The sequence below is a fragment of the Harpia harpyja genome, chromosome 13 (assembly GCF_026419915.1).
Source record: "Harpia harpyja isolate bHarHar1 chromosome 13, bHarHar1 primary haplotype, whole genome shotgun sequence".
NCBI classification, from domain to species: Eukaryota; Metazoa; Chordata; class Aves; order Accipitriformes; family Accipitridae; genus Harpia; species Harpia harpyja.
Genome location: NC_068952.1, coordinates 12,935,019 through 12,959,051, shown reverse-complemented (window position 1 = coordinate 12,959,051; position 24,033 = coordinate 12,935,019). Strand labels below are relative to the sequence as shown.

The window sequence follows — 24,033 nt, the reverse complement described above, 5'->3', positions numbered from 1 at the left end:
ATTATTTTGAATTAACTTTCTATATCCATAGCCTTGCATCAGGTTTATTTTCTGAGGAGATGTATAACCACGTTTCTATCTATCTAGTGTGAGAAGCAAAGATGGTCAGCATCAAGTATTCATCCCAAGCACAAGATTGCTCATGATCCTTTTTCCACTGCCTTTAGTGACTGAATCTAGTGTCTAACTTTTAGACACCGGATACGTACCCTTTAGCTGTCCTTAACAAGTAATTAGGATCTGAGACGCTGCTTCACTTGCTAAATTCACTGGTGAGCAGAGTTCGCTTGTGTGAAAAGGCTTGCGTCTGCCTTTATTAGTACCTTATTTGTCTTCAGACTTTAATTTAGTATCTCCCTGGGTGAGCAACTGTATGGGAGGTAATCAGAGGTTTGATATCATGGCTTTAGGGAGTGCATTTTGTTTCCTTAATTGGTCTACATTCCACCTGCACAGAATCTGATTTAAGGTATCCAAAGGTTTTTGCAAGGTAAGCATCCCTGAAATTCAAGCCTAGAATTTTTGTCATGTCATATTTGTGCTATATTTATTTATATATGGTTTACACAATCCATTGTGACTATATACTTAATACTTTGCTTTTATCTAAATCTCATCTGAGATCATTCATTTCCATTTTTAACAAATATTTTTCAGTAGTATGTTATCTAATTTGAAATGTAAAGTAAAAAAAGACATTTACAGATTTTTTTAAAATATTCTGTCCAGATATTTAGACTTACCATTTTCCACAGAACTGTTTCAACAGTAAATAATCAGAAAGTAAGTAAAGAATTTTCACTTATTCTCAGCGAACTGCATTCAGAGGATGAGAAGAACACCTCCACTAGATGAACTGCAGCCGCCTCCATACCAGGATGATAGTGGTTCTCCTCATCTTTCATGTACACCTTCTGAAGTCGGAGACAGTAAATGTGAATTTTCCCAGTGTAGCAACAGTCCAAGATGTTCATATAAATGCCCAAGTGAGGGAAGCACGGGACACGAAATAGAAAGCTTTCATAACAAAGGATACGAAGAGGATGTACCAAGTGATAGCACAGCTGTCCTTAGTCCAGAGGTAAATGAAAACAGTTGAGTGTTCTGAAGTGTCATGCAGTGCAACCTTTTGAGAGCTTTTTTTATCTTAAGACCAATGCACAGTTATATGAACACTAATATTGCAGCTCATTCATTTTTTAAAATATTAGTTCATCAGAAAGCATTACAATAGGATTTCAGATTTTTCTTTATAGTTATCTTTATGGCATCTTAACTTTCAAACAAGCTCCTAGTAAGAGTGAATTATTTTTTAAACCAGTCAGAAAACTTCATCACACAATAAGGACTGTAGTCAAAATTCTTTTTCTTCCACATAATTTTTCAAGCAACCCAAATAAAGAAAAAGAATCTGTTAACGCTTTTCAAACTGAACACCCCATAATGTAAAACATCCTTTATGAAAAAAAATTACTACAAAGAATTTTTTTAAATTGTTGATGGTAGTATAGAGATTTGGTCCACTTAATTTCCCTTTTTTCTGCTATAAACTGTAATGATATCTGTTTATTTTTACTATGAAGAAATCATCTTTTCTGACATGTATTTCCTTGAAGTGTCTTTAACAACCGCTTACTGCACTGACATCTATGGGTAAGTCTGCATTAGTGATGTCATGTGCAGAAGAGGCTCTATTTGGTACAACTTTGTCTTTTGTCTCTACCTGAAGTTTTGAATTGCATATTAGGGCTCAGTCCTGATGTGCCAACAGCTGTTTCTGTCTTGGTAGACCTCTTGGTAAGTTGATGTTACATAGCTGGGGTGTTGGTGCAACACCTGGAAGGCCCAGCTGCAAGGTCCTCCAGTAGCTAGCTGTCTATGTGTACCTGATGATCAGCTAGGACCACAATCTTTATGGACTTCACTGCTAGTAAAGACATAGTGTGTACATATGGTCCTCAAACCCTATCAGATTGCAGCAAATCTAATCCTAGTTCTTCCCCTTTTGTGTCACACCAGTCATTAAGGTAAGCATACTCAATAAGAACTAAGAATACTGCCAGCTTTTTTCATAGCCACTCAACAACTTGAAGAATGAAGCTTTCAGAGGAATGAATTCCAATAACTATGTAGCAACCAGTTTAAAATAAGAACATAACTTTTTAATGCAAAACTCTTTATTGTGGCATCTGTTAATTTACATGAATAAACGTATCTTTGATAATATGAAAATACACAGGAAATACATTTGTTTTACATACTTGGAATAACTTATTATATGAACACTAGGTTGACCTGTACTTGTAAATATTTTGTGTTTCAGTATCACTATCAAACTAGCTGTTGTAACAATATGGGGGATCAATATTTTGTTCGAAATTTGAAGTGACGATAAGCAATCTTAAAATTAAGTTTAAAATACAGTTTTAGGACTGGTGCTGTTGACAGAAAGTTCAGAAGGTGTGTTCAAAACAGATGCATCTTACACAGTTCTAGTAAAATTACATTAATAAAGCCATAATAATTTTTGGCACATTCATGGAACCCTTGTGGACTGCAACAAGAGCTGCATGTGCAAGCAGGTGTTGTGATTCCTGTATTCTTTGCTGGCATCTCACCGTGCTCTCAATCACTAGCCGGGTCTTAAAGCACTGTAATATGTTAACTTAAAAATGTGTGTATTTTTGCACTGAAATAAGGTAGTTCTATCTTGTAACAAATGTATATACGTTTTAACGTGGGGCACAGAAGAAGAGGCCTAATTTAATCTGAGCTTTGTCTGATTGACTCCTGTCTTTTGGTGGTTTTGGCTAGGTAAAGTCTTTTGATTTCTTCTTGGCTGCTAGTCAGCCATCTCCTCAGGCTTTCGGTGTTTAATTACCTTGTTTATGAAATGAACAAAAAGATCATAGTCCCTTCATATTGCTTAGAGAAAACCATGTATTTCCACGCTAGATTTAATAATAGAGTACAATAAATAAATAAATAAATAGCTTTTTTTCTTCTTCTTCAGGATATGTCAGCTCGAGGATCGTCTTCACAGCTTCCTAAACCTTTTGATCCTGAGCCAGTAGCTAAATATGGCACACTGGATGTGACTTTTGACTATGACTCACAGGAACAGAAGCTTTTGGTGACAGTGACAGCTGTCACAGACATTCCCACATACAGCAGGACAGGTGGAAGCTCGTGGCAAGTACACCTAGTTCTTCTCCCTATAAAGAAGCAAAGAGCAAAAACCAGCATCCAGCGGGGACCGTGCCCTGTCTTCACAGAGACATTCAAATTTAATCACGTTGAGTCTGAGATGATTGGGAATTATGCAGTTCGCTTTAGACTGTACAGCGTACGTCGCATGAAAAAAGAGAGGGTTGTGGGAGAAAAGATTTTTTACTTAACAAAATTGAATCTTCAAGGGAAGATGTCAGTGCCAGTGATACTGGAACCTTCTTACAGTCTGTCTGTGAGTATTAAACGAGGCAGAATAAGAATGCAGCGATATACAGTGTCCTGAATTTTGTAAGAATAGTGTGTATATTTATAGAGTCATCACATCCACTCGGCTTGTTTTCAACAGTCATAGCGCCGTATTAGCACAATGATAATTTCCTTAGAGCTTCTGTAAGTACATTCACTTTCCACCTGCAAAAGCTGCCCATATTTTTCCTTCTAATTACTTAGAAATTTCCAGTCTATAAATAGGGATATAGTGGTGAATATATGTATATATGTATACATGCAAATACATATATATGTATTTAATAGTATAATCTTTACTCTGCTACCCACAGCATTTTAATTAAAAAAAGAAAAAGGAGCGGGAAAAAAAAAAGCTATACAAGCGAGTGTCCTTCATCTGTTGCAATTAAATTTTGGTTGCAAAAGGTATTTTCCTTTCAAGAAAGAAAGATAGGAAAGAAGAATTTTGAGAGCACAAAGCCATTATTAGTAACTTTAGATTAGAACCTTGTAAATAGTTGATTTCTGGTTCAGTCTGAAGTGAAAAATAGTGTGAAAAGTAGTTCAAACTGAAAAGGATTTTTGTTTGCTGAAAAAAACTCCTACCTATCTGAAGAACAAAATTTTTTGTCCCCCAAAATAATTTAACCTTAATATTTTTAATAAAGCAGAGCAACAGTAATTAAGGGTAAACTTAGGTATCACTATCAAAAAACACAGGAGATCACTATATGGGCAGTGATCAGCATCTCCTTTTTCTTTTTTGTAAGAATTTAAGTATGCTTTTGTCCAGAAAGAGAATGTTTGTGATGTTATGGTCAAGGCTTCCTAGACTAGGAGTGCTTGAATGTTCATTGCTTAAGAGCTGCATATGTGCTAAATAATGGACTTATGGGGGAAAGAGAAGGTGTTTTAGCAAGGGCATCCTTATGTGCACATTCTGTGTATTCTGTGGGTTTTTTAGACTATCAATAAAAGAGAAAGAGGAGGAGAAGGGAAAGAAAGGAAAAGGTTTTTTTCAAGTGAAACAATGCCGTTAATTTGTTCTACATTTTCAAAAAAAGTTTGGATCAATTGAAACGGCATTTCTGTTGAACATGAATATTACAAAAGACACTCAAAATGCCATTGTATTTAATGACTAAAAATATTAATTAGAATTTGTAAAAGCTGAGATGAAAACTTCAATCTGATGGAGGATCAACAGATAATAGAACAGCTTTTTTATGATTCCTTAAGAAGTACAGATCAGTCTATTCCAAGGATGAAGTGGTTCACCTACATAGCGTAAACTTCCCTAACACAGAGTTTGCTAGTTTCACAGCTGGGAAAAAAGCACCCCATGAAACAAAACACTGAATATTCTAAATGTTACTGGCTAAATTTGTGTGTGTTTTCGGTAGGTTCTTGTATAAAATTTACCGAAGTCAGTGAAAGGCGCCAATGAATGGGCCAGGCTTTTGATTAACTGGTATATCCCATATGTGCATTGGTTATTTTTCTGTATTATTTTCTTGGGCTTTTGTGGCAGGGAGAGTAAAAACAAATTCCAGAAGTCATCAAAGATAAGATGGTTATTTATTTTCTGTGATGGTAAGGGATGCCATGTCTACATTTTTCTCTCCTCATTTTTTGGGAGAAGGAACAAGAATAAGGAATATTGGTAGGAAGTGAAAGGATCTTCCAGAGTTTGTTGCTGTAATGGGATTTAGGCAGATTTATCTTAGCCCTACCTGTTGCTGGAAAGGAACCTTCATAGTCTTGATTGCCTGAATGAGGATCCATGGTTTTTTGGAACTATGCAAATCAGGGTTTAAACCTTTGGAAATTCATTGACATCTGAGTTTACAGATATTTTTCTATTGTTATTTATAGCCTATATTATTTTTTTCAGTGAGCAGATTTATTACAGGATTTAACATATAGTTATTTTGCAAGAGTGTTACGTTTTATCGTGTTTTTAGGATGTATGACTGGAAGTGGGGGGCATCCTGGGTCATTTGCGTTGAAGCCCTTATTATTGCAAACAGCCAGGTCATCCTGATCACAAATTTGCAAATTTTCATCTGAAAATATCAGGTTGTTTCACTTCCAACCTGAATTTCTTCAAGGCCAATTTATTACCATTTGTTCTTATACCAGCATGGTCCTTGAGCTTAATTAGTTCTTACCCTTCTCAGGTGTTTGCCCCTGGGTCTATCTGTACACATTGGTTGTATTGCTTCTCAACTGTCCTTTTGCTAGAATAAGCCAACAACAATCTTTATGCCCAATTAATCATAAATGCCAGGCAGGAGTTATTTAACAGGAGAAGGTAAGTGTTGTTTCAATTTGCAGATATCCAGTTGTTCAGGGATATTTGTAATTATAAAATCCATTATGAGGTACATTGTAAATTCTGAGTTAAATTTGTCTTGTTCAGTTGCAGAGTGTTTTGTTGCTGACAAGTGTTTATATTTGACAGCTTTTTTATGAAAATATTTCTTGGACACATGACAGTTGTCCTATTTTTCCCACTGCTTCTTATTATATGGACTTTATATATTAAGTACACCTTCTGCCACTGAAACTTCGTAATGCATTAAAACATCTTGCCAATCTCTTCTGCAGAAACATATTTTATTTGTTTCTGTCTATGACTGATATTATATGAATGTATTTCATTAGCTAATCATCTGCTTTCTGATTGTATAAGAACAGTTTGTGTCCTGTGAAGTTTAGTATATTTTCAGTTATACCTTAAAGCTACCAGGGAATCTGGTTAAAGGTAGCCCAGCAAGTTCAGTGCCTTTCAAACATGGTGGCACACTCACATGAGTGGGGCCTGCAACTCTCTGGTTATTGTTAAAATGTGGACAAGTGCATGTCATGGTGAGTACGTGATACTAGGATGTTCCTTAAATTAGGTTTCAAAGCTACACATGGCTTCAAATTTACAAATACATTCACAAACTATCTTTCTCACCCAAGATGTCACGCTGTTCCTCACCTTCCTACATTGCATACAATGTCTTACATTAGGAGCTATTATCCCCAGTCCTATTGCCATTTGTCTTTAACAGTCCTGTGTTGCTGCAGTTCTCCCACGTAACAGGGAATTCCTCCTCAGCCCCCTTATTTATCACACGCTTCCTTCCAAGTTCAGCATACTTTCGAGTGAGGAGGAAGCAACAGAACCAATATGGGCTAGCCAGAGTGCAGTTGTCACTGTTATCTGAGACTGTTCCCCTTTCAGATTTGATAGAAATTGGACATTGCATCAGAAGTTAATAAGCAGGGGTGTACATTGTGGTTTTGTCTGAGTATAGTTTGCTTAGAAAGACCTTTGTTGATGCTTTTAGAGAAATTTTCCTTTTAATAGAATTGTAGACAAATTTTTATTCACCCATCTTGAAGTTTAGAATCTATTGCGATGCTCTTTATTTTTCTTCAGGAAATCCCTGTGGACCTGTTTTTAGTTGCTCTTCGTTCTTCTCACCCAAAGAAATTTTCCTGACAGTGAACAACAGCCTCCAGCGTGATGTGATTATAAAAACATATAAGCAGTTTATTGAGTGAAATCTGTTTGAAAAAGATAAAAAAACCAAGCGTAATCCTCTTCACCATCCCACAGGTTGCTTTTGGTGTAGAATAACAACAATCAATCATGATTTTATTTTTTCATTGATTTTGGAAGTACAATTTGGATGACCAAAACATGCCTCTTCCTGCTAAGCCAATCTAGTAATCGTTCATTATGTATTGTCAATAACAAGGTGTTTACTGTGGAGAATTAAATTTTTCTTTATTTCTGTAACACTTCTAACATATTGAACTCCCAGATATGATCCCCATAACAAAGAATGGATGGTGTGGGCAATCATATGTGCTTAAAGGATTATTTTGTATATTTTGAGTGAAGGCATTTGTGCATGCAGTGTATAAAAATGCTCGCTCTTGCACACACAAGTGCGCACTCTCTCCAGTCTGACAATGGTTAATCATCTAGTATATGTTGGTTTATGCATTGTGCTTAAGGCATTTGTTCCATGTTGCCCTTTATGTGTGGTATATCTTCAGTATTCTTTATAATCGATATTTGTGTGTTCATAAACTTCTCAGAAAAAAAGCTTTCAGAGAGGCATTTCTTTCTTGGGAATTCTTGTCCATTTTAGAGTCGAGCTGTCAGGTTTTGTGAAAAGTCTTACGCTTTAGACCTATTGGTGACTCTACTATTGTGTTCTTATGGCATGGTCTATTCAGGATTATATTTGGAAGGCTAAATACTAAAATACATACGTATAAACAGATCTTTACTAAATACCAGTATGATACTTTAAAACGGCTAATGAAAAAATGACTAAGACTTGTCTGGGGGGGGGGGATACTCAAAAGATTTTGTTCATAGTATTTTATTTAACTAGAATTCTACCTAAATGGATCAGTTCCTATGTGATGGTGCATAAATGCTTTCAGTTAGCTTGTAAAAATTATGTTCATCAAAGTAAGGGGCAATTATCTTTAAACACTGAGCACATTCTTATCTTGGGAATAGCTTGCTGAATTCATTTGAGTTAGTGGTGTAAAACATGGAAAATCAGAATTAATCCTTTGACACAATAAGAAGGATGACTCCTGTGATTTCTTTGAAGAAAATTATTAGGTGACTGGAAAATGGTGATCATATTACTGAGGCTGCAGGAGAACTTGACAGTACTTGGCAAATGAAGCAGTCTCCCTGTGTTTAGCTGGTTGTGCAACATTTCGTGGCAGTATCGGCAAGTAACAGCCATTGTCTTTCCAGTGTCATGGCTGCCTCAACTTGTGTGCCTTTGTGTGGTGGTGACTGAGCACTGTTCCTGGCAGCTGAGAAGATAAGTGCTAACCCATGTCTCTCTCTCTGCTTGGGTCTTCATCAGGATATGGGGGGAAAAACACAAAGACAGCTGTGGCTACTGTGCTTTAAAGCCAATGGTGTGTCTGCATTCTTCTGACAGATGCAAGTTTCAAGAACTCAAATAGAATCTGACCAGATGATAAGGACCTCCCGCTAGCTAAGTTCAGTTGTCACAGTTAAAAATTAATTGGCTTTCCAAATCAGTGCTATTTTCTCCGGATTTTTTCTTATGTAAATATGTCTAATCATTCATGGCAATTTTTGTCATATAATTAGTCTGTTCATCCAAGAAGCACTGGACTAGGCATTGAGACTGTGGGACTGTTTCAGTCCCACATAGAATAACCTTGATGCTTTGTAGAACACTTTTATGTAGTTTTCAAGATTTTTCTTTTTTTTTTACAATCACAACTTGTCTCAGGTAACTGCAGCCATTCTGTCATCTCAGGAGCAAAATGGTTGACCAGTTTCAACATATGCCACTTGTTTTTGATAATTGATTACTGTCGTGGAGGGTGATACGGTTATTTCTGTCCTAAGTTGAACAAGCCTCTTGAGTGAGCTATCCAGAAACACTAGAATGTTTCCTCAAGCTCTACAGAAATTCATATCCAGTTATTTGAATGAATCCAGAGTAAGAGGCAATAGTCCCTGCAAACTGCTTTAAACTCTATAACTAAATTTAGTACTTCAGCCCTTTCATGGGTTATTGGCTATCTCCACTGTGATTATGAGAAGGATCTTTGTCATTAGGATGCTCTGCCTTATACCATCGTAGGCATGGGCCATATTGCTGCTATTCGTCCATTGAAAATCAAGTCCAAGATCAGTTCAGGAAGCTTTTCACAAAGCAACAATTCAGGGTTTGTCATTCTGTCATGTCTAGGCTAGCTAGGGTTGTGATTCCTGTTCTATCAGCAATTCAAAGAGTCTAAAGCTTTTCCAAATGAAAAACCCTAATTCTCTGGAAACAAGCTTCTGACTTCTTATGAGGTTCTGAGAGCCCTTAGTTGGATCTTGCACATCCACCACATTTCTCAATTAGTTTGCATTTCTAGCCTTTATTGCTGGACTTTTTTGTAAGAGACAAGAATAATAATTTGATTCCAGTTACCCCTGACAGTCACGGATAATAGAGCTAATAAAAATGCTATCAAAATGGTATTTCTATACTATTTCTGGGATATGCTGGCCAATGTGGATGGTCAAAGCATTCTGAATGTACATGCCACTGCCGTGGCGGAGTTAACAAAGTCCACTTGGCCTTCAAGTTTTTAGAGGTTTTAAAAAAAATGCCAGCATAACACCAGGGCTTTCTTCAACACATTAGCAAAACCAGACCATGAATTTAACATTAACTTTCAACTACCTTGCTGATACTCAGATGGGAGGCAAGTTCCTACTTTGGTAACTAGATCTGTTACCATGACCCTGAATGTAGGATATTGGGAGAATTCTTTGATGTCAGCAATGTAAATAATTTCATCTATTTGTCAAAATCATCAGTTGGTCACGTAGCCAGAATAAAGATTGTTTGTTGTCTCTCCATGTTAGTATCTGTGTACTGAGTAAAATAAATAAAAACTGGGATCTTTTGCCTTTAATCAATGAGTTGCTTGAAAAAAGTTATTTACTCAGTTTGATCCCCACAATCTTTGATATTTGGGTTCACAAATATGTTTTAGACATGGTATTACTATTTTGAGTATATGATGATGCTTTTCAGTCTCTAAAATGCGCCCAGTCAAATGACAGGCTGTGAATGACTGTTCTAGATTAAATCGAAGTAATCCTCTTGAGCAATACTCTTGCTGCCCCAGAAAGCCAGTCCGTCAGTGACAAACACATTGTGAATTGTATGTCTAGTTTTGATCATCTTTAACAAAATAAAATGGAAAAAGCTCATAAATACATAAAGCTAGAAAAATGAGAATTTCATCAGGTGTCTGTGAGATTCTCAGACTATCATTCTCTGTGGCGTTAAGTATGATCTCCCAACCTGGATTGCAATTTCAAAGAGCAGTAAGGAAAATAATCATACTGTAAAAACAACTGTAAATTTCCCAGAAGTGGCTTTGTAGGAGTTACAAGTAAAGACTATCAAGGTTGTCACATTGCATGAAATTTCCACTTTTGAAGAGTACAGGCTGCTGCTCAAATCTTCCTCAAGCAACTCTTTCAGTGGAGATATATTCTTTAACTTATGAATCCAAGTGAAATTTCTGTTTCCCTTAGAGATACCGAGTTTCCCAACTATTCTATTTTCTTATAATTTGAATTCTTTCTTGTTTTCACGTATGCATACACACAAATATCTTCTCACTTTTGTTACTGTCTTTGAAGGAAACAAGAAAAAGGGAAAACACAGTTCTGTTTGCAGGTTTGAGCACCCTTCAGCAAAAGCATGTGCAGTTTTCCTCCATCTCCACTGGGGGAAATCCTAATCAGAGACGTTGCACAAACAGATGAAGTCACCTAGTCTGCAAATTTATAACTTACATATTTGTGGAACTTTTAGGTTTAGTTTTTGGTTTATTTACTGGGTGATTATTCTTCTCCCGGGCTTTGCAGTGTAATGTAAGTGTTCTTCATTAGCATTCTTTATTTCAGACTTGAGGATATCCAGGTAATCACTTCTTTTGTATATTCAAGCATCCTGTATTTGGTGTCAGATAAGCATTTCTGTTCATAGGGTGTCTTTAGCAAAGGATCCTTCTAGTCTTAGTGTGTTAGCCTCTTGGCAGGCTTGGCCCTCATTGTCTGACCTTGAGCTGGATCTTCCACAGCTCCTGTCTTTCTGTTGGGCTTAATCAGCTGTCAGCTGGCCCCAGGAGAATCCAGTTTATCTCCACCTCTTGCCCTTCTTTGTGGTGTGTATAATAGCTCTAAGAACTGAAGCAGATCCCTTATAACTGCAAACACCTGGTGATCTTCCGATCACAAGATTAAACATGACCTGAACAAATCAAAAGGGGTACCACTAGCAGATAAAATTGGAGCTGGGTGAACTGTTAATCGCAGATAATTTAACTGACAAATGCATTATAAATGTACCTTTAATGTTATGGATTTTTTCATTGTGAAAAATAATTGCATGAATGTTTATGCCATCAAATACTAGTCTATAGATTGACTCCTCATAAATTATGCTTACTGTTTGATCACTGAATCTTTTTCTCTTTTCCCAGTTTGAAAGAGTATAATCAAGAGAGAAAAGAGAAAAAATGAAATTATTTTCTATTGATCTCCCCAGTGAGCATAGAGAATAACTCCATCTGGACAGAGTATTGTCATTTAAAGAAGTCTGTGGTCTTGGAAGCTGTCCCACAGTAACATCTCCATGGTCTTAGAAGTTTGACAGGGAGTAAAGAGAGGGGGAGGTGTGAGTCTGAGTAGGAGCTGTTAGCATAGCTTCATCAGGAGTGCAGGTAAAATGTCTGCACTTTGTGTCTGATGTTCTTAACTAAATTGCTAGCACAAACATCTAACAGCTTTTAGTGCTTGAGTGTTTCTTTATGCTACATGTCTTATCTCAGAAAACAGAATTCAGTAATAAAAGGCCTCTTGCCTCTTTTCCTCCCCTTGCCTATGACTGTATAAAAAGCAGGTAGACTTTTGTAAATGCTGTAAATTCCATTGTACATTCATTTCCAATTGCCTCCACTGCTGCTCGGGTTTGCTGTGCAAATTTCAAGCCCATTAAGGCTATGGAACAACTAGGTGACCTTTCATAATCTGGCATGGAAGCCAAAGGTGTAATTTAAATGCAGATGAATAGAAGTTATAGAAAACTTAAAATGCTTCCCTTTCTGTAGAGAATTAATGTTTTGTTCTGCAGAGCTGATAATTTTTAAAACTTTTAGACACAAAGTACTAATAGCAAATTCTCATGAAATACTAACAGCAACACAGAAATCTCGCTGTGAACTTGTTCAAAATCTTTCAGAAAAGTGGAATGTTGTTTTGCCATTATTAAGAATATATACATTTTATTTTGTCATTTTCATTTTATGACTAAATTATGGTACCCTAAAGTTTGAAAACAAACCTTATTTTAATAATACTGTATTCTTATTAGAAAACCCACAAAGGTTTTAATTTTTATTAAAATTAATTAATTTTAAATTACTTCAAAATTGAAATTTGTGTAGTATCATCATGTATCTAAAGAGGTTTTATAGCTCTGTACATTATAGTATCTATCGTAAATTAAAGTTGTGCATAGAATTTTTAAGATTTTAGTCTTTTGACTGTAGTGAATGAAAGAATTATTATTTTTCATTTGATCTCCATTTCCAGTGTTTCATCTGTGAGAAAACAATGTGTGTTGTAAAATTCTGCATCTAGAAGTTTTTTTTTCTCTTGAGGGTAAAAAAGAAGGTAGAACAGAAGCATTTGATGAGAAATGTGAATTTTACCACTTCAGATAATCTGATTTTCAGCTACATTAATAGTAGCTTAATAATTAAAACAATTCCATATTTGATGTGAATACCATCAATGTTGAATGTATTTATTTGCTAAAGGTTTTTTTAATTGGAATTTGTGAATAGGAAATCCTGGTAATTTTTAAAGCTTGCCATTCTACCCAAATTAATATGTTTTATTTCCTAAAATCAGGTTGCATAATGGATATATTATTAGAATATTTACTTTCATGTTTGTGATTTAAGTTGACGTAGATATGAATACTGTAAAGTGTTAAGTACCTGAATAAAAATGCATATTATACTTAATTGGAACGTGCTTCAAGGAAGCTATTAAGCAAAAAACCCCCAAATAATTACCTGTCATAAATAATGATGCTTTCCTAAAGTTTGAATCTTTGAGAGGTGCCTAAAACTATATGTTTCAGCATTTGCAAGTTCAGGTTATTAGTTTAAAGCAAAATACTGATAAAACTCTATGTTCTCTTAATCTTACTACACAGGACAGCCAGCTACAATAGGAATTGGAATTTCCTCCCTAACATGTTGTGAAGATAGGTAGCTTTGTACAATTTCAGAAGTGTTGGTTTTCTTTAAAAAACAAACCAACCAACAAAAAAACAAAGAACAAACAAAAAAAAAGCTAGAACATCCAGATTGACACCATTTAAATTCAGGTATTTTTAAAAATTGTCAAAGCCTCAAAATGACAATGGTATACAGTACAGAAAGAAATGTGTAAAAAAAAAAAAAAAAAAAAAAAAAAAACCAAAAAAAAAAACCAAAAAACCAACCACAACAAAAAAAAACCCTCCAAACTTTCTTGGCACTTGCTTCTTAATTTAATTCTTATTTTGCAACATCTTTGCGAACTTCTATTATTATTAATCTTATCAATAAGAATCTTATTATTTCAAACATTTAATATTGTTTTGAGCATCATGTAACACCTAGTTCTACCTTTAGAAACAAAAAGTTGATACTTCCTGCAGCTATTGGTTATACAGAAAGAGTATTGATTGTTTCGTTTAAGGAAGTGTTTTGTTATGAGTATTGTATTCTTGAGGACTTCCTTTTTTCAAGCATATCGATCGTCACAGTTCTTCCATGAGTTAGAGGAAACAGGAGCAGAAGTGATGAGGAACCGAGGCAAACATCTCCACAAAAGCATCCAAGTGTCCAGTATAGCACGTAAGTGGGATTTAGATGCCAGAATTCAAAATTATAAAGCTCCATTCTTTGACTTTCCTAATTATTTTACATCCCTGTGTTTTAAAGGGCTGAGTTCTTCAGGTGGTTTAAGTTCTCTTTCCCAGGAATGATCTTGATATTTTTTCAAAAGTATTTTAGCTTTGAAACATGTTTTTATAAAGTACCTTGTGGTTAAGCCACTAATGAGGGATGTGGAGCCTCTAGGTTCAGTTTTCTCCTCCTCTCTGCCTCTCAGAGCTGAAGTAGGGGATGGGCTCCAGGCTAAGAGCTGGTCTGGAGCCTGTTTGGTGCCTGGGTGCTCTCATCACCCCAGCAAGCTTTTGCCTCAAAGTGAAACAGTAGCTTCAGGGTTCAGCACTGGGCTGGTGATTAAGAGAGATGAATACTTTTATCTAAAATGTTGGAGACCTGGATTCAGTTCCTTCTTTTGCCTACTAGGATTCAAATTTCCTTCCCTAACCCCTCAGTTGTATTGATATAGCAGTAGAAGAAAGTAATGTGCAAAAAAGTTCTTTAAGAGATTACTGGTATAACATTAACATTTAAAATTTGAGAGAGACATTTTGACAAGTAACATGCTGTGAATCAGATTTTTGTTGCTGAAGGATTGTCAGCAAGGTTTCATCTTTCCTGTGTATATTTTGAAAAGCCAAGAGAATCAGATGTTCTTGTTTTGTAAGCCTACAGAGGCATGATTTTAACCTGTGTGTTGAGGAAAATGAACTTTTAACTGCCCTCAGAGCATGGCGCCATTATTCCCTGTCATTAACTCCAGTTGGCTTAAGAGCAGAATTTATAAGCAGAACTTCAGGGTGTAGAAAAATAACAGTAGGAGATGAATATGTAAGTAACAAATATCCTGTTTCCATGGAATTATGGTGAAGGAAGACAAATAAATACGTTTTACATATATTACCATAGTTGCAAATAGAGGATTCTCTATGTTGTAAGAGAGCAGAGAAAAAGATTAATGAAAATACTTCTTAGGGGTTCAGGTCTGACATTGTGCATTGTATGCGTTCACGTCCATTGGCATGAGGGAAGAAAAGAGTGTTCTTATTTTGATTGCCAACTGTTGTACAAATACAAATTTGTATTTTGTGAAGTACAAATACAAATTTGTATTTTGTGAAGTACAAATACAAATTTGTATTTTGTGAAGTACAAATACCGCTTAATGGGAATATTTTTATTATATATTTATTAAAAAGTGATGTTTCTTCCCTAGATAATATATGCATAGAAGTCGTCAAGGACAATAGTTTGGAGAATTAGTAATTAAGTTTTTGTAGAATATAACACACATTACTCTTATAATCTAGTGAAAGGCACTGATTCTTATAAGTGTTGATCAAATAAAATCTGCCTAACTTTGTAGTAAAGTACTATCCTATGGTGTCTATGGGAAGGTTTAGGTCCTTTGTGCAAAGCTCTGTGTTATAAAATTGAAAAGCTGAAAATTTATAATTTACTGTAGTAAGACAGACCTTTGAACCAAATTTTTGGAATAGACTTTACCTAATATTTTTTTGCTTGTGTTTACTGTTAATAATACATTCTTGTTATGGCTAAATTGACAAAAATAGGTTAGAGATTTAGCATTCATATCCTGGAGACAAACTCAAGAGACAGCTTCTTGCACTGTGGCCAGATCATCAATACCTTGACAATTCATCCAAGTTCTTAAAAATCTGCATTTAAGATTTTACAACAGTTCTTACTAGGCTATTCTGGTGCTTCACTGACCTTGAAAGGCTTTTGCTATTATGGAACCTTAGTCCTTTTTTTCCCTTATTAAAATACACACAGTGTTTATAGAGGAAGAGAGAGAAGAGTTACAAAAATAAACTTATGTAGACAGATTATTTCAAACAAATGGTAACTTTTGGTCTAAATATTACATTTCCCACAGTGGAGCTAGAGTATCAAAGTGGCCTGCAGATAGATTGAATGCAGATCTGTATGGAATGAAAAGCATCTGGTAGCACTGTAATGTCATGAGATGAAAGCTTTGTTGTAGCTAAGTTTATATTCATGTTGTACCAATTAGCAATTTCAGTGTTAATATTTTACAGTTTGGCACATGATCATGAAGGTTACATTTTGAGCAGGTAAAAATGTAACTTCTTGTCTTGCTGTTTTCTTGATGAGTTTGTTAGCACTCTTCTTGAATTTTGACTATGTAAACAGAAAAAAAACTCTATACAGAGACTTGGAAAACTGTTATTTTCAATTCTAGTGCAGCTTATGGACTTAACACAAAGTCAGGTTACTTACCAGCAGCTGTGATTATCATGGAATACCTTACTGAAAACAATGAATGGGTCTCCACAATGTGAACAATAAACTGTGCGGTGGAGAAAATACTTTTGAGAAGATGTCTAATAATTCTCAGTATCCCTGATTTTAACTTTGTCCTGCAATGAAAAGTCTTTCTCCAGTTGTTGATCTGAGCCCTGTTGGTCCCAGCTGTCTCTTTACCTCCCTGATTCCTGTTTCTTCTTTTCTTCCTCATAGGATCTTTCTGTTTTCTTTCAAAAGAAAACTGACAACATACAACCTCACCTTCCCCTTTTTCTCATCTCTTTTACCTACTTGCCCCCAAATTCTCTGTTTTCTCCCTTATCATAGACACAGAAATTATACTTCGGTTTATGTTGTTAACCCAGTAACATCAGTCTGTCTTCTAATCTGCTTCACTCCTCACTGCTTCATTTTTCTTCTTAACCATCTCACTTTCTTTTATATTAGGATTTTCCAGTTCATAATTGAAAAGCAGAGTATTTTTTTAAAATATGTTTGGGTCAGCATGAAATAAAATGGACTGGAGTCTTTTTTTTAATGTGAAATGGAAAACAAAATATTGTTTAGATTGTTTCTTCAGTGAATTTGGTTGCTTTATTTTAATGCCTTTAAACTTCTGTCACCGCAGCATTTTGTAGGAAGGAGATTCATAAGTTTATTATACACGAGGGATTAAACACCATGCTTTTGTTTGTTTCAAACCTGCCACCTGTCTGAAAACAAAAGGCAAAATATTTTGTTTTAGAAAATATTGTAGCAAAACATTTAAGTTAGACCCTCTCTCCTGGTTTTCAGCTACATCTACCAATTCTATCCGTGCAACAGTTCTAAGGTACAGCCACTTAGTTGCATTTCCATCCACTTACAGATCTGAAGCATCACCTGGGTCTTCTCATCCCACCATTCAGCTGGTGAGATCCTTTTCTCTGGCCTTGACAAATGCAGTCTTGTCCTTCTCACATCCACTCAGGATTCTGTTGTAAAGGAATGATTTTTCTAGCCCATCCTTATGTAACTTTGTAATATCACACTTGTTTCATTTTTCAGTTCTTTTCCCCCTTCTCTGTTATATCACGCAGAAGCTACTTGTCTTCCTTTTCAAGGTACTTCAGGACTCATTCCCACTCAGTCATCACTCATTTACTATTTACTATTTCTAGCATTCCAAATGTTATTCTGATACCCGTTGTAATCAGTTTAACTCTGTCATAAACTGAATTAGACTGAGTCCCTATTAGAATATTAGTAAACTGTACAAATAAGTCACAATTAGGAAAAAAGTGGTATCATCACCTTCTCTCAGTACAGATGTCAAAGCCCTTTGAGGGTTTGGGAGGGAGTGTTACCCAGCTGCTCACTTTGTGTTATGTCTTTTTGGGGGATTTGCAGCACGATCACAATCAAATTTGAGACCTAAGCTTTGAACAGTATCACGTTGACTGTGGTTAATTCCTGGCCCAACAAAATAGTAAGATGGATAAGCATTACAGGGATAATGTGTTACAATTTTAAAAGACCAGAAAACTTAAGTAATAGCTGCAGTTGCGACAGTCTGAGGCTTTCAAGTGAGCAGTGTATACTGACTGCTGAATCAACTCATCTTTCTTTTAAATTTTCCATTTTGTATTCTGCTGTTGAAGTTAGGAATCAAAAGTTCCCTGTTTTGTGAGTCCCAAGAATCAGAGAATGAACGTATACTTGTAGTTCAATTTCAGCAATTTACAATTTGCAACCCATTTGAAATTTATTCTTGGAATTGAATAGAGAACTACTGGAGAAATAACCTGAGACTTAAAATTCAGAATTTGCAGCTTGGGGGATGGAAATCAGGGAATTTTGTTGAGGTCCTTCTTTAGTAGTAAGAATACATTTGCCAACTACAGTGAATGTTTATTAGTGAGGAACTAGATGGCTACTTGAAAATTCTGCCAGACTTCTTGGAAATGTTCTATTGAGAAGAACTAGTTAAAACATCAATATGGAGGATGTTATTGTAGGTTCATAATTTCTTCTTGTAGGTATCATGTCTTCTATAATTTGAGATTCTATAATGCATTTGGGCTTTATATGTCAGATCAAGTTACCTGCTTTTAAAGTTAACTTTTATCTTGATGAAGATTTGTGCTATTTAGGTTTTAGGACTGATCTTGCGCCCATGTCAGCTGTTTTTGGAAATGATAGAGACATGTGGAATCTGGGAAGAATCAGCTTCACAAAATCATCATGACTTCTTGAAAGAGTGCTGCCAGATTCCCTAATGAGTCAAGCCATATCTGAAAGATCTGTGGATCCAATTTACATTTTTTTTCTGAGAGAATCATAAAGGGATGTACTGGTAATTCAAAAGTCTCTTCTCGGCTACCAGGCAAATTGCCATGCCATTGGCTAGATTCCATCCAGTTTCTTATTTTCAGTGGTACAACTCTATGTGCCAGTGCATGAAAGCAAGAAATGAAAGTAGGAACAACTATGGTATGATCAGCATGGCAGTGTAAAGAAAGTATAATTTTTTTTTTCTATTTTTTAAGGCCAATAATGAGGGGTTAAAATGATAAAAATTAATATTGGAAGTTCCCGTCAAAGATGCGATGTGGTGAGAATTGCATGAGAGAGCTGAATTTTTTGGAAGCTTGCAGGGTGGAAATTAAAGTATCACTTGCTGAGCTTTAGGATGGCATTCTTCCTTTCCCACCCAAGACAAAGGGTCTATTGCAATTCTGTATCCCTGGATCAATTAAATTCCTGTAAGCTAATTTATTCTAGACAGAGTGCATTTTTCTATTTGCATGTGTTCTGTTATTTTGCTACTCATAAATTCTCAGTCTAGAGAATAACCTTTACAAAGGATGAATAAGAATTTCCTGCATTTTATTATCTTCAGAGTTCCACTAGTGTTTTCCATTTTTGGAAAGTAAAAGATGCAAGGTTTAATGTTCTCCAGGATGCTGACAAATTACGTTACAGGTCTTATCTTAGCAATTGAAGTAAATAGGGACCATAAAGGGTGCTCTTCATCTTCTGCTATTATTTCTCCTGAATTATGAAGCAACGGAAACACAAAATTAAGAATTGTTTTAATTCCAGACTGCTTTAGTCTTTGTTACCTTTTAACATATGCAAACTAAATATATATTAAGGATGTACATTTCTTATTGGGTGATTGAATGGAACTTCTGTTATTGTCAGTAAGTTGCTTTCCTAATTTTCTATGCGTTATTCTAAAAATTGACTTCCCGTAACATCATTCCATAAAATACATAGAACTTTTTATCTGTTTTATAGGGTTGTGACTCTCAAATGAGCATGTCAGAAGTGTCCTGCAGTGAAAGTACCTCCTCTTGTCAGTCTCTGGTACATGGCTCAGCTCCAGAAATCCTCATTGGCCTCCTTTATAATGCTACAACTGGAAGATTATCAGCAGAAGTGATAAAAGGCAGCCACTTCAAAAACTTGGCAGCAAACAGACCACCCAGTGAGTGAAAATCTTTTTTCATCCTAATGCTTCTGTACTGGTGGGGCTCTCAGTAGCAAGGACTTCAATCCTATCATTTAGTCCTACCCAATCAAAATGAAATAGAGCAATCATCAACTAATCTGTTTCATGTTTTATATTTCTAGTCAGTCGGGAAATAGCAAAAATCTAAAATTCAAAATATTAATTGTAAGTTGACAAGACTTTAATTTTTCATGATGACTGACTAATAAATTACCTTTATCATAATGATTAATTGCTAAATTACTGATGCCTCACATCACAGGCCAAGAATAAAAAGTTAGTGTTTAAAGAGAAAGTACATGCCAGCTAATATTAATCTAAACACTCTGAACAGTTATTGCTGTTCCTAGAGGGGTTGATACTGCAGTCTTTAATTGCTTATATGCCTGTGTATATGTGGCAGTAATATATGTAACTTGGGAATGTCAGTAAAGACAACAGAGAAACGAATTGAGACCTTTGGCATGTTTACTGTGCAGAAGGAATGTTCATTGGAAAGGACTTGAACTGTGCGTTCAAGCATTTGTTCAAAAATATATTTGTCTGAAATATCTGTGAACTTTATGTACTTCTAAATTGGAGGCAGATGGAATGTCACACACACAGAATGTTTTTACTGTCTCTAATTCTTTGATATAGCTTGAGAAAATTCAGTAATGAACTTTTAAAAATTTTTTTAAATTGTTTTTTAGATGATGAGTCTGATTTACATAACTTGTAGACATACCTTACCTGTTCGTCTTGATTTTGTCTGGAGGCTCAGGTTTTAGCCCCTCTTTCTGTTTTTTAATCCCCAGATTTTATGGCACTAGCAGGTTAACTGGCACTACTAGATTATGTAGCAGGCTGCCAACATTTTATAAGTGGTTTGCACATCTCACTTTATCTTCAGAGTTTAGGAAGTAAGCCAAACAACTTGAGACTGATGCTCTCCTCTCACTTTCTTGACCCATGTTTTATTCTATTCATTAATTACATTTGGCTGAGCCTTACTCTGCTTTGCTTTCTCTATACTTTTCACACTGATGGAGCCAGACTTTGTTAACATGGCCAAAGAAGGAAGGCGGAAGAAGAATCTCTCATACTTTTATATAATTAGGTAGCTGCCCCAGAGTCACCTATTTGGAGACAAAGCATTGAAATAGATGGGGAAAGCCAAGAAGGCCCAAGGACACTGGGGTGGGGAAGGAATGAATGGGAGGGAAGACTTGGAGAGAAGGGGCCATGTGTTCCCTTAAAGCAAAAGCAGTAGGTGGCTTATGCTTATCTTTCTGGAATCTCTAGAGAAAGCCAAGTTTTTCTTAATATTTAGAATATGCAAGTTAGATGTGGGTTCAGTACTTGTTTTGAAGACAGATATGTTCATTCCCCGGTATGTTAATTCCCAAAATGGGCTCTGTGGGCCCATGCTGTCTAGCTAACACATGTGTGTGTGTCACTGGGGTCAAAAATCTGTTTCAAATTGCAAGAAAGCAGCATAGAACATGGCACATAGCCCTGTAATACCATGTTCTGTCTAACCTTTTTGGAGGGAAGATCTTGTGTGTTAGCTTTTGTCATACCCTGTGAAGGATAGGGGGAAGTTTTGATATTCATAATAATAATAATCCAGTTCTGTTTAGGCAAATGCAGGTTTGGAGTTCTGTTGTTTGTAGAAATCTGGAAACTAATGCACTTTTTGGGTCTGGTAAGACCGTGCACAGAATATTGTGGAATCCAAATTTCTTCTGTGGGCTGTTTTGTGCCATGTGTCCCTCCCTGCCCCCCAGCAGTGGTAGCACCTTCTTGTAAACTCTTGGACCCAGGTACATACCACTGCCATTTCCTAATTCCCTGTCAAGAACATCGTGGACACGTACCAGCCTCTTTCTATGCCATCATTTCCACAAAATGAAAACTAAGGCCCATAGGAATGATGATGAAATGCTCTGATCAAATTTGTTGTTTGTACCGTCAGTGGTCCAAAATCCTGAAAAGTGCTGCAAAGTACATGCACAGGTCAGTTTTCATTCAGGTCTTGAGAAACTATGATACAAATGGAAGCAATTATTCTTTCCCACATGCGATCCTTTCTGTAGTCTAGGGGTTGTGAACCTATGCAATTTTTGTGAAATGCTTCTGCAGCAAGTATGGATTGAGTCCTACATTTCTGATTCTTGGCAGTATATACTCCTCTGCTGCATATTTATAAGTTATGTAGTAACTCATTTAGCAACCAAGTACAGGCAAATAGGCCAAATCCTGCAGGCAACAGCAGTTGGTGTTAGAACGTGTCTTTGTTTCTCTGTGTGACAATATTTTGTCTGAGAAAAAGATGCTTCTTAGTATTCTTTAAAATTTTGTTGAAACGGGGTACAAGCTTTTGCACATTAAATGCATGTGTGTGTATGCATGCATACACACACATTAAATCCACAAACACATGGATTTTAACAAGTGAGATCTTTGCATTTTAAGTAGAGACCCATAGTTGAATTTCAGATGCAAGCATCCCTCAGCTACTTTTAGAGATTAGGTCAGAGTCATTCTCATGCCCAAGTCCATCACTACTCAAAAACTGAAGTATTACAATCAAATATCTGTAACTATAAAAGCTAAGGGCAAAACCAGCTTAGTTTTCAGTTCGGTGATTTTTCATTTTATTGCTTTTAATATATGAAGTATAATTACTCTGTGCAGTTTTTCTTAATATGCTGGAGTTTGCATGAAAAAGCATAAGGTTTGATAAAAAGGATACAGTGATTTTTACCCAGTCTTCTATAATCTAATTGTTTGCATGGTTCTTTCTATGTTAAGTGTGCTGTAGAACCCAGTAGCTATTAGTGCTAAGATAACTCATTATGTAAGTGGTGTAATTTTTGTTAAAGATTACACAAAAACTGCACAAAATTTTCATTTCATTAAATTTTACCCAACAATCCTTTTGTTCAATCCTTCTTCTGATCTATGCTGCTAAGGTTTTGTGTTCTTCCACTCCAGTGAATAGTGTTTCCTCTTAAACTTTAACCTTTGATCCTCTCTCACCCAACTATTGACATCTGGTCATTATTTCTTTTACTGCTTTCCACCCCCTGTTGTCAGACGGACTGTTCTGTTGTCTAAAACACTTGATAGGTGGACAGGTTTATATAATCCGAGGTGAGTTCCTGCAGAAACTAATTGGATGTTGTCTTTTTCATGCAAAAGAAAACTTGCCAGCAGTAAAGCTATCCACGGCTGCCTACCATACTGGTTTATAAAACTATATGTTTAATATTTGTGGCACTCTCTAATGCAAAAGTTGCATTTATCTCTGATTATGGATGTTGGGATTTCAGTGTACCTGCAAAGTGAAAATATTCGATGTGTTTCTATTACATAAACTCCAATCTTTTAATAATATTATTCATTAACATGAATATTACAGGAATAAAGAGTGAAACACCAGATGGTTTTATACAGTTTAATATTTCTTAAAATCAGTTAACTTCATGAAATGCGCATCCTTCTGCAGGAGAATGGCTTGCTGCTCCTAGTCAAATGAAAACAGAGCTTTAAAAATAAGGGTTTCTACCCAAATACTAGCACCCAGTGTGTGCTAACCACGTTTACTTGAATCAGCTTCTTAAACGTACTTCCTAAGAGCACTGTACAAGCTGTATTTTAAACAACCATCCTGAATTATGCAAAAACATACTTCTCTTTAAAGGTGTATTAAATTTATTCCTTCATGAATCTAGGAATTAAGAGGGTTTTTTTATTCTGTAAACTTCCACCTTTGAATACACTTTGCTACATTTTGGTCTTTAAAATAAATAAAATCGAAAAGCCCAAAGTGGGAACCACATCCATGCAGAGATTATTCTTAAACATTTCATTCTGGCTGTTTTGATATCATCACTGCGTATCAGCGTTATTTTTTTTCTCTTCATTAGTTGCCTTCATTCCACTTCGTTTATTCTTATTCTCTGAAAATTCAGTGGTATGCTTTACAGTGTTGTGCTAGTTGGAGCTTGCTAAGTGTTAATGCAATTTAAGTTTGTTTAGAACAAATAAGGGGGGTCGAGGGGAAGAGGATTATGAGGTATACCTTTAAATTAATCCATTTACATAGTACTGAAGCTAGTTAATTTGTTAGTGTGTTTGTTATAATTTTGCTTACTTGTCATCTTTCCATGTGTCTAAACTAAGCTGTGTTCAGTCAGCCTGGTATACTCCATATCCTTCTATCTTGTAAATATCTCATTCTCAGAAACTTTTGTTCTAAGATATCTGACATT

The 24,033-nt window shown here is 35.8% G+C and overlaps 1 protein-coding gene across 5 annotated transcripts in view; it reads left to right on the top strand.

Annotated features, from left to right (window-relative positions):
- Nucleotides 1–24,033, top strand: part of SYT14 (synaptotagmin 14) — a 93,290-nt gene that overhangs the window by 59,521 nt on the left and 9,736 nt on the right. For 3 of the 5 annotated variants that reach the window (XM_052806204.1, XM_052806202.1, XM_052806199.1), the window contains 4 exons: nucleotides 813–1,081; nucleotides 3,014–3,463; nucleotides 19,561–19,750; nucleotides 22,856–22,912. In XM_052806204.1, coding sequence (XP_052662164.1) covers nucleotides 813–1,081; nucleotides 3,014–3,463; nucleotides 19,561–19,750; nucleotides 22,856–22,912 — 966 coding nt within the window. The remainder of the gene's footprint in view (nucleotides 1–812; nucleotides 1,082–3,013; nucleotides 3,464–19,560; nucleotides 19,751–22,855; nucleotides 22,913–24,033) is intronic. The other 2 variants (XM_052806203.1, XM_052806201.1) reach the window with 1 other exon arrangement.